The following is a 15,856-nucleotide window of genomic DNA, read 5'->3' as shown; positions in this document are numbered from 1 at the left end:
TTTTGAGTTTTCCCACCACGTTCAACTCTGCATGCCACAGGCAGATTCTAGATAATTTATTTTCTATTGCTTATTATAAATACTGTGAGAGGTTCTGTGGCTGCTTTTGCATCCGCGCACTTCTGGATGAAGGTGATTTTTAAGTATAAGCAATTATAGTTTCTGCAAAACTTGGGAAACTGATTTCTTTGTATGTTTGTTTACTGTATTTGTTTGTTTACTCTTAATTTATTCCACTATTTAAAACATACTGAGAATTTACCTTATGTCAGGTAGTATTATAGATGCTAGGGAGTACAAATGAGAGAATAAGATTTGCACTTCTTTTCTTATGGCTTATTTGTATGTAGATTCAAATGTGAGAGAAATTGAATAGTGACAAAGTTAAGGTGATTGCTAGTTTAAATAATATTATCATTATCATTATCATATCATTTCTGATTATGTTTTTTAAACTATTATTGCCAGAAGGTTAGACATATACCAGAATATATACAGCTGCTCTTGTTCAGTAACATTTAGAAGATTTCTTTGGAAATTTTCTTTAAAGTCAGATATATTTTATATATAATATATATATTTATATGTGTATGTATAATATTTATAGTATTATATAAAAGAAATGGTTTCATCATAATTCAGTCTTGTCTTTTTTCACTAAAACTATAACTTAGCTGTATAAGATTTTTAACTTGTATTAGTTGCTATCATTAGAAGTATTGCTAATTTATGGTTATTTCCCATTAATTTAATGTTATCAAAGTTAGAATGTATTCCAGGACTTAGATAAACATGTTTCCTCATTGAAATTACTGGGGCCAGACAATAAAACACATGTGCAGTTGATGGTGCAGTTCGTATGAGTCTTTAAGTTCATCGGTTTATTATATTTTTATTTAAGTATGTTACAAGTTTTACCTTTTCTGTTTCAGCTTTTATCTGCCTTTGAGAATGCACTGGTCTTATCAGATAAGATTCCCAGTGAAGATCATCAAGTACTCTATAGACATTTCATTCAGTGTTTATCCAAAGTACGTTGATTTCCCTTCTTGTGGGGGTGGATTTCCAAATCGTACTCAGGGTACCCAGGCTACATCCCACAATACTTGACTTGCTGATACAGACCCAGATGATGTGATGCTTGGATCCAGAGTTCTGGGAGAGACACCAGGGCCACACTGGACAGTGTTCAGGCTGGCGTCATGTGATACTTGGGTTCAGTTTGGGGCATTGCAAGTGCAAGGCATGTGCACTATGTTACTAACCCCAAAGTATTTAGTTTTTCAAATCTGTGATTATATTTTTATATTCTAATTAGGAAAGTGTTCATAAGTATATTTTGCTGTTACTTGATTTATTTTACTTTTGTATTTTCAAGTTTCCACATGAGACTGCTCGGTTGACGAAGGCTTGTGAAGAAATGATAAGCATCTATCCCACTGTTCAGTATCCATTAGAAGTGCTTTGTCTGCATTTAATAGATTCAGGTAATTTTTTTCTTTACTGTGTGACTAAGATATATTGAGTATGTAGCATAGGACTCATGTTCTATGAGTTAGGCATTTCTTTAATTCCTGCCTCATGTAAGGTACTATTTCATTATCTCTTGACTTAAAAGGAAGTATATATATGAACATGCACATATATGTTGTATGTAATATTAGGATTTCTAGGTACAGAAATCTGGCAAAAAGAAAAAAAAATTACTCAAAGGAATAAAATTGGAAAAGAAGTCAAATTATCACTATTTGCAGATTTTGTGTTAATATATAGAGTAGACCCTTAAGGAATCCACAGAAAAAGTCCTAGAAGCAGTAAATGTAGCAAAGTGACTTGGTTGCATTCTTACAAGTAAAAGTGAATCGGAGGAGAAGGGTTCAACCTGTTCAAAATAGTTGATTACAAATTCAAAAATAAGAAAAGACATGGCAGATTCATACTGTGAAAACTTTAAATAATTTAAAGAGGTAGAAGAAAAACTTAGGAAATGGAAAAAATTCTGTGCTCTTGGATTAGAAGAATCACTATTAATCAAAGTGACATCTTAAATTATTATATAGATTCAGCACAATCCCCATCCAAATTCAGATGACTTTCTTCAAGTCTTAGAACAATCAGTAATAAAGTTTCTATGGAATCAGAAGAGACCCTGTGTGGCCAAAACCATACTGAAAAAAAAGAAACTGGGAGATATCTCGTTAGCTAACTTTGAAACTATACTCTAAAGCTATAATGATCAAAACAGCATGGCACTGGACTAAAGACAGACTTTCCCCAATGGGTCAGAATTGAATACTCAAGGGTAAATCCCCATATCTCTGGACAGCTAATTTTCAACAAACTGCTGAGAACACGACATGGAATAAAGGCAGCCTCTTCAACATATGGGGCTGGAAAAACTAAAGAACCATGTGTAAAAAAATAAAAACTGTCTCCATGTCACACACCTTACTTAAAAGTTGACACAAAGTAGATGAGTGACCTTGAGATCAGGCTGGAATCTATACAGTACATTGAGGATATGAAGGCAGAATACTCCAAGATTTAAGTAGTCTGAGAGTCTTTAATGATGTGATGCCATTGCTAAAAGCAACAGAATCAAAAATAAACAAATGGCCTTTTGCATGGCAAAAGACACATAGATTAGAAGTAAAGAACAGCTAACTGATTGGGAGAAAATATTGGCACTCAACACATCTGATATAGGGTTGATATCCAGGATATATAAAGATATAAAGTACTTACAAAGACCAACAGCAACCAAAAAAAAAAAAAATCCCAAAATCCTCTCAGAAAATGGGGAGAAGAAATGAACAGGCATTTTTTGGAGGAAGATAGGCAGATCACCAATAGGCACATGAAAAACTGATGATTGTCACTTAATATTAGGATAATCCAAATCAAGATGACAATAAACTATCATTTTATACCAGTGGGAATGATGCATATCAAAACACTGAGAATAATTTTTGTTGGCAGGGTTGTGGTGTGAAGGAAACTCATTTACTGCTGTTGGGAATGTTGTCAGTTTAACCCCTTTGGAAAGTAGTACGGAGAATTCTTAGGATTGAGCTGCCATAGGTCCCAGCAACTTTGCTTCTGGGTATCTACCATCAGGACACAACCAGCATTCATTCATAAGGACGTAATACTCACCATTATTCATTGCAGCACTTAGTACAGAATCAAACTAGGTGTCCAATGGCAGATGAGTGGATTATGAAGATGTCGTATATATACACAGTGGAGTACTATGCAGCTGCAAGTGCATAGATGAAATCTTGTCATTCACTGCAACTTGGATAGAACTGGAAGATACCATGCTAAGTGAAGTCAGAAGAAGGACAAACAGGATTGTCTCAGTTCTCTGTGATACAGAGGATGAGGGAAGGCAGTGTAGTAAAGGGGGATGCCTAGACCATTCTTGACCCCAGAGTATGGGGATGACAGAAAAGAAATTGAGAGTAAGTAGAGGACTGGAAGTAATGGACCTTGGGTTATGCAGGTGATGTAGAGGAGGGGTACCGCTCTAAATCGTAGCATCAATAATGATGAAAGCAGGAGATCCAGACCACAACAACCAAACAAAAAGATGTGCCTGTGAAAGAGGCAGCCTAGGAGGTGTGAGGGGGCTGGGGGGAACCTGGAGACGTTGGTGAGGGAAGGTGAGACTGGTGATGGGACTCATTTAGGCAGTTTGCCTAAAACTCAACTATGAATAGCTTTGTAAATCATGGTATCTTAATAAAGTTTAAAAGAACTTGTGAAATAGAGCAGTTCAGGCTTTTGTGCATTCTAATGCAAAGCCTTACTCTGGAGTGGAAGTTGAACAATCAATGCAGGACAGAGAGAGTTATCCTGACACTTTCTACCCGCCTCCCCCACTTGGCAATTTTTCATTGCTCCTCTAAACTAAACTCTGGTGTTAACAACTTCTGAAAAGTCTGTGAGGTATCTAAAGGTTGGCATTTCTTCCCATTGTTCTTGAGTATCTGCCAAATTTGTTTCTTTACCAACATCAATCACAAATACGTATTTCATTCTTTGTTCTCCTTTGCAAGTTGAGGCTTGAAAATTCATTTTTTAAGATGACTCAGTGTATAAGACTTCACGTAATAAGTGAATAGCTTTCACAGTTGTCATGTGATGAAATGTTCTTTCTTGCTTAATGACCTTTTTGATTTATTCTGTTGTGTTTTATTGCTGTAATGAAGGAGAAGGCGTGACTCTTTAAATCCAAACAGAAAAGAGCTTATTTTGTGTTCTAGAAATACTTGAAAATAAAGAAGCGAGTACATTTTGTACTCATACCCCTCCCCATGTTTATTTAAAGGAAAAATTAGGTTGTAGTGATACATTTGTATGGGATCTCTGAAATGAACTAGATATTTTTGTTTTGTAAGGAAGCGTACTCTATTTTTTTTTCTTGGAGTGGGTGCTGTACTCAGGGCTTACTCCTGACTCTCTGTTCAGAGATTATTCCTGGTAGGTCTCGGATCACATGGGGCGCCAGGGATCGAACCCAATTTGGCTGCATGCAAGGCAAGGCCCTACCTGTCATACTGTCTCTACAGCCCCAGACATACGTGGTGTTTTTTTTTTTTTTATTTTTTTATTTTTGTGGTAACCTTTATGGAACAGAATTTTCATGAGCATTTAGGAAACAAGTCTATCCTGAGTCTCTTCCCCAAATTTTTTTATCATTGAAGGTTTTACCAGCATTAAAAAGCCCAAGGCTTTTTAACGACTAATTAAAATGATAATGTTGGGAATGGAGAAATGATAGTATAATCGATATAACACTATTCCATCCTGGCACTGCATATAGTCCCTTGAGCACTGCCAGGTGTGGCCCAGGCCTCCCCTCACTAAATATGTTGTATATTTTATATACATTTAGTCAAATTATAGTTAAGCTGATAACCTGAAATCTTAGTATCTTTTAAATGTTGGATTAAAGCAGGTAGGAAGGAGGCAAAAATCCTACAGGACTCTGCAAGGGAGATTCTAGGCTGTATGGTCTTCCTTACAAATCATGTATGTAGATGCTATAGTAAGATCATATTGACAGGAGGAAATTTATATGTGGAAGCATAAGAGTGGATTTGTATCTTGTTTTTCTACTTGCTAATCAAGTGGTAGTTCTTCCCATTTGTTTCATAGTTAACCAGGCAATATTAACTTTTTATTATGATTTGGGCCATATTCAGTGGTGCTCAGGGGCCCGTGTATTTCCAGAGATCAAGTCCAGGGCTCATGTTTGCAGAATGTGTTTTCTGGCGCTTTGAGTCACCTCCCAGGCCCCAGTGTTGTTGTTTTAATTTATCAGTACTGTGAATTCTTTCAATATTTGGAGGTAACTTGGATTTCAAAATTATTTTATTATATTATTATTCTTTGTGCATTGCTGTGGATCTTGCTTTGAGTTTTAAAATAATGCTAGACAACGTGAGTGGCATGGTGAAAAAAATTTACCTGTCATGTTAGTGACAGTGGTTCTACTAAATTTTTATTCTCCAAATTTATTGTGTCAAGCTGTAGTTTGTTTTTCTAAAATTTTGCTCATGTGATTGAAAACTTAGTTAAAATTGTAATGCCACATTAGTTTATTCAAAACACAAATCAGGGGCTGGAGAAACGGTGAAGGTTTTAAGGTGCTTGTCTTACTCATGGCTAGCCCTGATTCACTAGCCAGTTCCATGTATGGTCCCCATCCGGAGCACAGGTCTAGGAGTAGGCCCCGAGGGCTGCCACTTGTGACCCCCAAACCAAAAACATGCTACCCCTGAACCTCATCCGAAACAAAATCTTATTTTTCATCTTTTTAAAAGAAGTTTTGGGCTATACCCAGCAGTGTTCAAGGGTTACTCTTATTTTAGACTTGCTTGGGTGTGGATATTCTGAGAAATGGTGGGATGAGAAAATTGGACTGTATCAGAATGTACAATAGTTTTCTAAACTAAATTATTTTTCCAAAATAAATATAGGCATTGGATGATCAGTACAAAAACTTAACTGTTAACTGATATAAGAAAAGGAATTTGTGAAAAGACACAGACGTGTACTGCTGAACATGTAGAAATAAAAGTGAGACTCAGTCTTTGTGAGTTAAGTAACCTTTTCGGTCCTAGAATACTCGATCTGACATCTTGGCTTCTCCATCCCAACTAGGACATGGTTGTCCAGGGGGAAAGAGCAGGGAATATGTTGTCCTTTGGCAGGGATTCTTGAATTTAATAGCCCAAATGATTGCTACTGAGTAAATCAGGGAGACCTAGCAAGCAGTAGGCTGTGTGTCTTATTGAGTGGCCCTTGGTAGTAGGTTTCTTGTTTTAACCCTTGAGTATGACTTCAGGACCCTTTAACTCATACTTCTGGGGACAAGTGGTTTGGACATCTGATGTTTAAGTCATTGATAATAATACCTAATTTTCCTGATGAATTGTTAACTATATATTTTCAACATTTGTTGGACCAGTTTTGAATTTATGAAAACAGGGTATGGGGTCAGAGAACATGTCAGACAGCTTTTCAGAGTTAAGCATATTATTTTGCACACTTGGAATTTTTGGTGTATGGTAATAGCTTTTTCTTTTAATTCCAGGAAATCTTACAGATGAAGGACATCAGTATTGTTGCAGACTAGTGGAAATGGATTCAAAAAGTGGTCCAGGTCTGATTGGTTTAGGCATTAAAGCATTTCAAGACAAAAAGTATGAAGATGCTGCTAGGAACTTAGCAGAAGGTAAGCTTAGAACATGTAGTATATAATAATGAAATATAGTTGCTCTTTAGTCAGTAGCATTTATCTTTGGTCTTTCTTTAAGAAATGTATATTTAAGATAGAAATTTTTAAAAAAGAAAGAGAGAAAAAGTACTTTCCTGGAATTACATTTGATTTCTAATTCTGCCACTCATTAATTTTAAGACCTTGGCAAAGTTAATGAAGCAGTTAATTTCTTCATTGTAAATAGGACTTGTAACATCTCCATCCATAGGAGGCATTAACTTAGTCTTATCTTATGTGTCTGGATGAACTTATATTCAGATTGAGCTCTGAATGACAAATATCAAGCCTGGTGGTAGGAAGAGCATTTTATGAAATTGCCTGAAAATGGGAGGAAAGGTGGTAATCATCGAGCTGCTTGCCATTCTGCAAGACTTGAGAATGAAGTATGGGAGCAGAAAGAGGCAAGGAACTTGAAAGTAAATAAAGGACCAAATGTGATAGCCTCTCAGTATCTATATAGCAAACCATAATGCCCAAAAGTAGAGAGAGAGTATGGGGGAAATTGTCTGCCATAGAGGCAGGGGGAGGGTTGGGAGGAAGGGAAGATACTGGGGACTTTGGTGGTGGAAGATGTGCACTGCTGGAGGGATGGGTGTTTGATAATAGTATGACTGAAACTTAATCATGAAAGCTTTGTAACTGAATCTTACAGTGATTCAATAAAAAAAAAAAAAGGAAAAAAAAAGAGGCAAGGACTGATGCTGGGGAGGGAAGCACAGCATCAGACTTTGTTACGGAGTTCACAGATTATCAGGGAAGGAGTAGAAGATTTTAAGCAGAGCAATTCCTCTATCAGAAACATTCTGACTCTGAACTGTGAAATACAGTTTCAGGGGCAGACACCTGTAATGATCCTGGGTAGATAGGCCGAAACTTGAAAACCTGTTCAAGATGATCAAATCTGGATTAAAAGTAGTGATGATTATATATGAGAAATGGAGAATGGGAAAGATTCTGTTGGGACTATGTGGGTAGCTTTGTTCATCTCAGTAGTCATTGGAAACCTTGTGATTGCTTTTATCCACGTAGGGTTAAAGGAATGTTCGCTCTGCACAACTGGATGGTATCACCAGGCAAAAGCCCTAGTCAAAATGCACAGACCTAAGGAAGCTGTTCTGTCATGCACTCAAGGTATTGGTGCCTCCATTAAGGGTGACCTATCTGCTGATTTTCATTTTAAAGGAGCATAGTGGTTTTAAAAAATCAGATTCTCAGGGCTGGATAGTGCGTCAAGTAGGGAACTTGTCTGGCTTGCAACTGACCTGTGCTTGATCCATGGCACCACGTATGGTCCCTGAGCACTGAGAACAGAGCACTGTCAGGTATGATCCCAAACCAAGAGAAAAAAAATCCAGATGTGATTATTTTATATTTTACACTGCAGTTTCTTTATGTAATTCATTTGGGGCTACACCTGGCAGTGCTCAGGGATCACTTTTGGCTCTGTACGCTCATTGATCACTTCTGGCAGGCTCGGGGGACCATATGGAGTGCCAGGCATCTAACCCAGGTTGTTTGTGTGCAAGGCAGGCTCCCTGCACTCTTAGGCCCAAAGTTTTTTTTATAGCTTATACCTAAATAGAAGAAAAATGATATGGTTTTCTTCATTCCACTGTCCTTAATCTTGTCAGCTCTAAAGAACATTGATAGTCTCGGTGTGTCTGGTGATCAGAAGATCAGAGATCAGAAGAATCTTTGTCTGCATGTGAAAGCAGAAGCTTTGATTCAACTCTCTGATTGTGAATCTTCGGAGGAAGCAATCCGTACTCTTGATCAGGTAGTCTTATCACCTTTCCCCCCTCAGTTATATTTAATTTTTGGTCATCCATATAGCCATTATCTCTATCACAAATAGTGACCTGCTTAAATTTGTGTTAGAGATGTGAACTCACCCCTTCTGCAGTCTTATAACTCATTCACAGAACCAGAAACTCCTGCTAGAGTGTGTGTGCTTCTTGGTTGAGTATTTACAATGCTTTCCATGTGGTACTCTCTCTTGCTTTCTTACTTACTCTTCTTTTTTCACATTTTTGGTTTTTACTTCTTAATAATGACAGTGATTAATTTGGGATTCTAAATGTTTTCCTCTAGAAAATATTTTATGTATTTTTTGTAAGACTTGCTTAAATTCACAGTAGTTGTAGCCACATAATTTTACTTGCCTTATTAAATATAATAAAATACTCGAAGACTAGTAGTAGTGGAAGTTGTTTCTTAATGTTTTGTGTTCAAGCAATTGAAATTTCCTCAAAGAAATTAACTAATAAATTATGAATGATAACAATATGTGACTTTAAAGACTTTTATCAGGGACAGGGCTTTTTTTGGTCTTAAATTTATGTTCCATTGCTTAGTATATGTAGTCGTCATCATCATCATCATCATCATCATCATCATCATCATCATCATCATCATCATCATCATCGTTATCAAATTTCTCCAGTGGTCTCAGTAACATCTCCATTCGTCCCAGCCCTGAGATCTTAGAAGCCTCTCTTTACTTATCCTTCCCAATGAAGGAGGCTCTTTCAGGGTCAGGGGAATGAGACTCAGCATTGTTACTGGTTTTGGGATATGAATACACCATGGGGAGTTTGCGAGGCTCTCCATGTGGGCAGGAAACTCTCAGTAGCTTGCCAGATTCTCCCAGAGGGAGAAGTAGGCTGTAAGATGTTGGGAGCTTGGTGTTAAGTCTCTGGATGCTGGCCATTGGTGGGATTACACGGTGCCGTGGGCAGTCCCTGGGTGTGACCACCTAGCTACTGGAAAATGGAAAATCTGGGCAGAAGAGGCCCAGTCCCGATTGGAGCAGGCTTGGAGGTCTCAGCCTGGGTCCCACACACCTAGGTTCCTCTCCTGGTACCTTCATGCGTGGGGCTCATCCAAACGTGTGGAGAGGGGCCTTGAGCATGGCTGTGGCTAATGCTCCAGAGATCTTTAGCCACGGGAGCTCTGCTCAGGGCTGGGAGGGAAGCTGGAGCCCATCCCCTTCGTGGGGCCCCGGGGAAGACAGTCAGGCGTGAGGACAAGAGAGTATAGTATATGTAAAATTGTTTTATATATTTTAAAGGGCTGTGCATTTTATAAAGTTCTAAAATGGAATGGTTGCAGTGTCCTTCAAGAACTAATGTTTTTAGTTTTCCTTCCCGGCATAATGGGTTTTGTGTGAATGCTTCATAGAGATCTTTGGTCTCTCTGTCTATGTATATTTTTTCCTTTGCTATAAAAATACAAAATGAAATATTCTTCAGAGAATGCTAGAGCACAGGTCTGAGAAAATGTGCAAGGTGAACTCATACATCTTAAAATGCTAGCGAACAAGGACATTATTCTTGCAGGAATTGGGTGAGAAGGGTTCAGAAACTAACATGACTTGATTCTCACTGGCTAAGGTAGGGAGGATTTAAACTTTAGTAACTGCAGTGGATGAAAGCATCAAATATATTTATCAGTTGAAGAAAGAGAAAGTGTTAGTAATGATTGCAACCAGGACCTCTATGCTTCTCCAGTTGTATTTTTTTTTTTTTTGAAGTAAACAGATTTTATTTAGAGGCTTTTTGAGGGAAGGAGGAAGGGATAAGTGGAAGAGAGAATAGTAAGAGTAATGCGCTCAAGAGAGAATGCGGGCTTCTTCAAGGGTGGAGAGAGCCCCTACACACATCCTAGCACTAGACACGAAAGCGTGAAAGTACACCTCTCAAGAGGGGAGATGCGGGCAACACATGTGCTCGGCCACATAGGCGCAAGCAGAATATGCGTTCCAGTTGTATTTTTAATGAAAACAAACATTGCTGCATTGTGTTGAAGGAGTTTCATAGCATTTTTTTCATTTGATTATTTTTTAGGTTTCTGATGCAAATAATATTCCAGGACTTTTGGTTCTTAAGAGCCTGGCTTACCTGAACATAGGCTCATTAGATGAAGCTTCAAAGGTGATGTTTTTCTTCATTTAAATTGAGATTTTAAAAAAAATAAGCCTAGTTGTTTTTATTTGACTATGGAATTGACAGATACCTATTTTATAGATTATGGAAGATCTCCTCTCTTCTTACTCTGACCTAGCTGAAGTTTGTGCCCTGGAAGGTTTTTTTCATTTTGCAAGAAAGGACTATCTACAAGCAGAAGCATGGTAAGCATCTATTTAGATTGCTCCTGGTTCTAGTCCTTAAGACTGGATCCATCTTAAGTTATTGTTTTTCTCAGAAGTATAAAGTGAATGGGCTTGATAAAGATCCAGCTTTGTATTAATTTAATCTTTGTAAGCTTTTAAGAAATGTATCTATCGTGTCACACAGTAGCTGTAAAAAATTCTGTAGGGTTGAAATCTAATGAGCTGATCATAATTTTCAGTCATCATGCATAATATTCGATGCATCTTCTGACCCCTTAGCACTTTTTTAAAAATTAGGTTTTGGAGTCATACTTGGTTGTCCTCAGGGCTTCCACTCGGCTCTGTGCTCAGAGATTCCTCCTGGCAGTGCTTGGGGGACCGTATCTAGTGCTGGAGGTTGAAATGGGGTCAGCAGTATTGAGGCAAGGGCCTTGCCCCTTCTACTCTCTCTTCAGCCCCAGGTTAGCACTTTTTTTTTTTGCTTTTGGGTCACACTTGGCAATGCATAGGGGTTACTCCTGGCTCATGCACTCAGGAATTACTCCTGGCAGTGCTCAGGGGACCATATGGGATGCTGGGAATCGAACCTTGGTCGGCCCTGTGCAAGGCAAATGCCCTACCTACCTGCTGTGCTATCGCTCCAGCCCCCAGGTTAGCACTTTTATAATGCTAAAAGTCATTGTGTCTTTTTAAACTGTTCTAATGTAAATTAGTAAATTATGGTTTTCTTTTCTCATTATGATCTAAATCTGAAATTAAATTACTTGTTTCTGGTTTAACATCCTTCAACTGGGAGTCTCCCAGATATATCTATATTCACACACACACACACACACACACATACACACACACACACCACACACACACACACCCCTTCTATTCCTTACTTCATTTTAATGGCTTAGTTTTCAGAGAGCACTTGAGAAAGATGCTGAAGTTGCAGAATATCATTACCAACTTGGATTAACGTATTGGTTCATGGGTGAAGAAACAAGAAAAGATAAAACAAAGACTCTTACCCACTTTCTTAAGGTAAAACATGTCAACCTTAAATCTTAAATTCATATGATTATTAAAAACTTGTATAAGATAGGTACTTAAAAGTATGCTGTGCTGAGCTTTTTCTGTGTTTAACTTTACATATAATATTTTGTGAGAATTTTGTATATTGGTTTTCAGGTAGAAAATGTAACCAAAAAATTATGATATTTAAGAAACTCATGGAAAGTATACATAATTATCCTTGAAAGACAGTATTTTTAACTTTTAAAAAAATTTATTTATTTTTTAATTAGTGAATCACCGTGAGGGTACAGTTACAGATTTATACATTTTTGTGCTCGTGTTTCCCTCATCCAATGTTCGAGAACCCATCGCTTCACCAGTGCCCATTCTCCACCACCAATAAACCCAGCATATCTCCCACACCCCAAAAAGGACAGTATTTTTTAAAATAATTTTTACTGTAGTTTTACAGGCATATACAAGTTACATACTTTTAGGTACTGAACTTTTAGATGCTTTTAGATGTTTAACATTGAGAGATCTTGAATTGTCATCTTGACTCATGAAAGCAGAATGACTAAGTACATTTCTTTTAAAAAGAAATAATCTTCTAGTTGTTCTGTAAGGAGTGATGGCCATTTTTTATGTCTGTTTTTAATTTTACTTTAAAATTTAAGTGTTTTGGCATATCTCTGATATCTAATAAAATAATGCCTTCACCCAGTTAATCTGTGTTTTTTAATTTTATTTGTATTTTGAAAGAGACCCATCCTATTATGCTTTAATGTTCTCTTACTTTTCTTTACACTTTGAAGGCTGCCAAGCTAGACCCGTACATGGGCAAAGTTTTCTGCTATTTAGGTCATTATTACAGAGATGTAGTAGGAGATAGGAACAGAGCCCGTGGGTGCTACAGGAAAGCTTTTGAACTGGATGACTCTGATGCGGAAGCTGGAGCTGCGGCGGTTGATTTAAGTGTAGAACTGGAAGAGATGGTATGTCTGATTGCAAACGCCATGGCAACAGGAATATGTTGATGTATGTGTACTTGAAAGTTACTTTTTAAAATTTTCTTTGTAGCTAAAACAAAAACTTTCTTTTCTATTTTTTTAAACAACTAACCGGCTTAAACATTCTTCAAAATTTAAAATAGAATTTTAATATTTTATTAAACATTAATTTAATAAAGTTAATTTAATATAAGTAACTTATAAATTTATATAGAAATTGCTATCATTGACTTACACTAATATAAATATATTAGAATATGAACATACTAATAGAAAAGCTTTTGCCTCTATTGACAAGTGTGGTAATCTTTCTTTTCCTTGGCAGACATTTTCATGTTTCCACTGGTGCACATCAGTGGTGGCTGACACTTTGATATTGCTTAATTAATTCAAATTCCAGTGCCAGCATCAGCGTGCTCATTGATTCTTGACTCACTCCAACTGTAGTTTAGGATCCATGTGTGTAATTACTTCAGACGTAGAAACTGAGGTGTATCTTTGTATTTCACATAGATTTTCTGTAGCTTTACACTATTTCATGTCTTTAATAATCATCTCTTTTTTCCTAATAGGAGACCGCCTTGGCTCTCCTTACAGCTGTGACCCAGAAGGCCAGCGCGGGAACAGCCAAGTGGGCCTGGCTCCGGCGCGGGCTGTACTATTTGAAGGCGGGGCAGCACTGTCAAGCCGTGGCTGAGTAAGGCTCCCTGTTATAGAGAAATTCTACCAGACCCTAATGATTCTTTCAGTTAAATTCGGATTTGATTCAAAACAAAAACAAAAAAAGAACTTTATAAGTGCCCTTTGATAAATCCTATCTTCAAGGAAAAAAGAGCGAAATTTACCAAAGTGTTGATTGATTTTTTTTTTTTTTATTATCTGCAAGGCACTGGAGTTGTAAAAATGGAATAACTGATCTTTGTTGTTAAGGAGATAGTCTAGTGAAATACCAATAGTATACAATGAGAGTTCTAGCTAGAAGTGTAAGGAATAGTGTTTTTAAAAACTCTCCCAAGTTAACACTGGTATTATTTTCCTGCTGATGTTCAGTGTTTGGGCTTGGGGGACATGTTTGACCATTTCCAGGTATGTGGAGCAGATAACATTTAGTCATTCTGCTTGAACTGTGCTTAAGGATGAATAAGATATGTCTGAATCAAGATAAAGTGGGATTATCTTTGGGGTGTTTTTGGGAGGTCACACCTGGTGATGCTCAGGAGTTACTCCTGGCTCTGCACTCAGGAATTACTCTGGTGGTGCTCTGGGACCATATGGGATGCTGGGGGTTGGACCTGGGCTGGCCCTGGCAAGGCAAATGCTCCATGCGCTGTACTATCGCTCTGACCCCCAAGGTAAAGATATTTTTTACTTTAGTTTAATGTGTAGAATACAAACATTTTGAATTTTCCCATGGAAATAGTATTTGATGCCTGTTTAAGTGGTTAGTCATATTTTTAACTTCAGTATTTTTGGTTTAGTAGAATAGCTGGGGGTTTATAGACTGTCCTGAAGTGCACTGAGATTTATCCTTATTGTGGCGGTGGGGGGGGAACTAAAGATCTTTCCTTTATTTATTTTTTTGAAGAATAACAGATTTTACTTGGAAGTTCTGAGGAAGTGGGGAGGAGACAGAGGTAGGGAGGGAGGGAGAGAGACGGAGAGAGAATGTGGGCTTCTCAGAGGTGGGGAGGAGCCCCAGATCTCATCCCAGTGTTGCATGTGAAAGTACACATCTCAAGAGGCGACATGCAGGCAGCATGTGCTCGGGCACCATGTGTGCTCAGCAGCAATCCATGGGCACAGGCAGCAGATGAGCTTGGGCAACATATGTGCCTGGTCAGGATTTCTTTACAAACTGAGCTGAGAATTCCAGGCTAGGGGGAGCTGGAGGGAGGAATGGAGAGGTGGACTGGCAGAAACAGAAGGGCAGCTGTGGAGGGTAATGGGCACGTCGTGGTGGCAAGGTGAGAGAACTCTATACCAAGACCATAAATGCCAACACTATTGTAAACACGGGGCCCAAGAGTAATAATTAAAGAAAACAGTGGTCAAGGAGTTGGCATTTTGGTGGTCATGATTTACTTTTGTATATATCAGAACTAAAAATGTTAGTTAATGCTATTATAACTCAGTTACCTAAACCATAATTAAAATATTATCCATGTATATGTTTTATTCTTATTCATTCTGAAATTGTAGTAAGATTTTTTTCTTTTTTTTTTATATTGAAATCACCATGTGGAAAATTACAATGCTTTCAGGCTTAAGTGTCAGTTATACAATGCTGAAACAATCATCCCTTCACCAGTGCACATATTCCATTACCAAAAAAACCCCAGTATACCTCCCATTCCCCCACCCACCCATTCCCTCCTGTATAACTGATAAATTTCGCTTTACTTTCTCTTTACTTTGGTTACATTCAATATTTCAACAAAAAACTCACTATTATTGTTTGGAGTTCCCCACTAGAGTCAGACCTGCTGTGAAGAGATATGAGGTCACGAGGCCGCACGGTTTTGGATTTCTGTATTGTAGCAACTAAGTCCAGGGAAGTTTCTTCCAGAAATTGGATCATTGCAAGCTTGTACCTCTCATTAGTGGTCCTCATAAGCTGGTGGTCGCCATGCCCTTTGCTCCTGGCAAGGAAAAGGCGAGAGAGAAAAACCTTTCCCCTCCCGGGCAGGCATGGGGTCGCGGCTTAGCTCGCAGTCTAGAGACATTTCTGCAAGAAGCTGCCGGTACCAAAAGTAGTTTAGCTGGCCTCTGGAATCATGCTCGTGCAGCTGCGGTGAGGCCGCACATGTGATCACATCTTGGCAGAGCTGTAGTAAGATTTCTTTATGTTAAAAAATTGCAAGTCTTGAACAGGTTTATCTGCCTTTAATAGCACCTTTATAAATCCAAAGAACCTTGGATATATGTGATTCAGATGAGTTA

At 38.0% G+C, this 15,856-nt stretch overlaps 1 protein-coding gene across 2 annotated transcripts in view; it reads left to right on the top strand.

Moving 5' to 3' along the window:
• Positions 1 to 15,856, top strand: part of SKIC3 (SKI3 subunit of superkiller complex) — an 84,698-nt gene that overhangs the window by 15,454 nt on the left and 53,388 nt on the right. For both annotated transcript variants that reach the window (XM_055137236.1, XM_055137230.1), the window contains 10 exons: positions 933 to 1,031; positions 1,379 to 1,487; positions 6,605 to 6,745; positions 7,820 to 7,921; positions 8,422 to 8,567; positions 10,636 to 10,722; positions 10,816 to 10,919; positions 11,807 to 11,933; positions 12,722 to 12,901; positions 13,489 to 13,613. In XM_055137236.1, the coding sequence (XP_054993211.1) occupies positions 933 to 1,031; positions 1,379 to 1,487; positions 6,605 to 6,745; positions 7,820 to 7,921; positions 8,422 to 8,567; positions 10,636 to 10,722; positions 10,816 to 10,919; positions 11,807 to 11,933; positions 12,722 to 12,901; positions 13,489 to 13,613 (1,220 nt within the window). The remainder of the gene's footprint in view (positions 1 to 932; positions 1,032 to 1,378; positions 1,488 to 6,604; positions 6,746 to 7,819; positions 7,922 to 8,421; positions 8,568 to 10,635; positions 10,723 to 10,815; positions 10,920 to 11,806; positions 11,934 to 12,721; positions 12,902 to 13,488; positions 13,614 to 15,856) is intronic.

This window comes from Sorex araneus, chromosome 1, assembly GCF_027595985.1.
Source record: "Sorex araneus isolate mSorAra2 chromosome 1, mSorAra2.pri, whole genome shotgun sequence".
NCBI classification, from domain to species: domain Eukaryota; kingdom Metazoa; phylum Chordata; class Mammalia; order Eulipotyphla; family Soricidae; genus Sorex; species Sorex araneus.
Note: the sequence above shows the minus strand (reverse complement) of the source record. Positions and strands in the feature narration are given on the sequence as shown.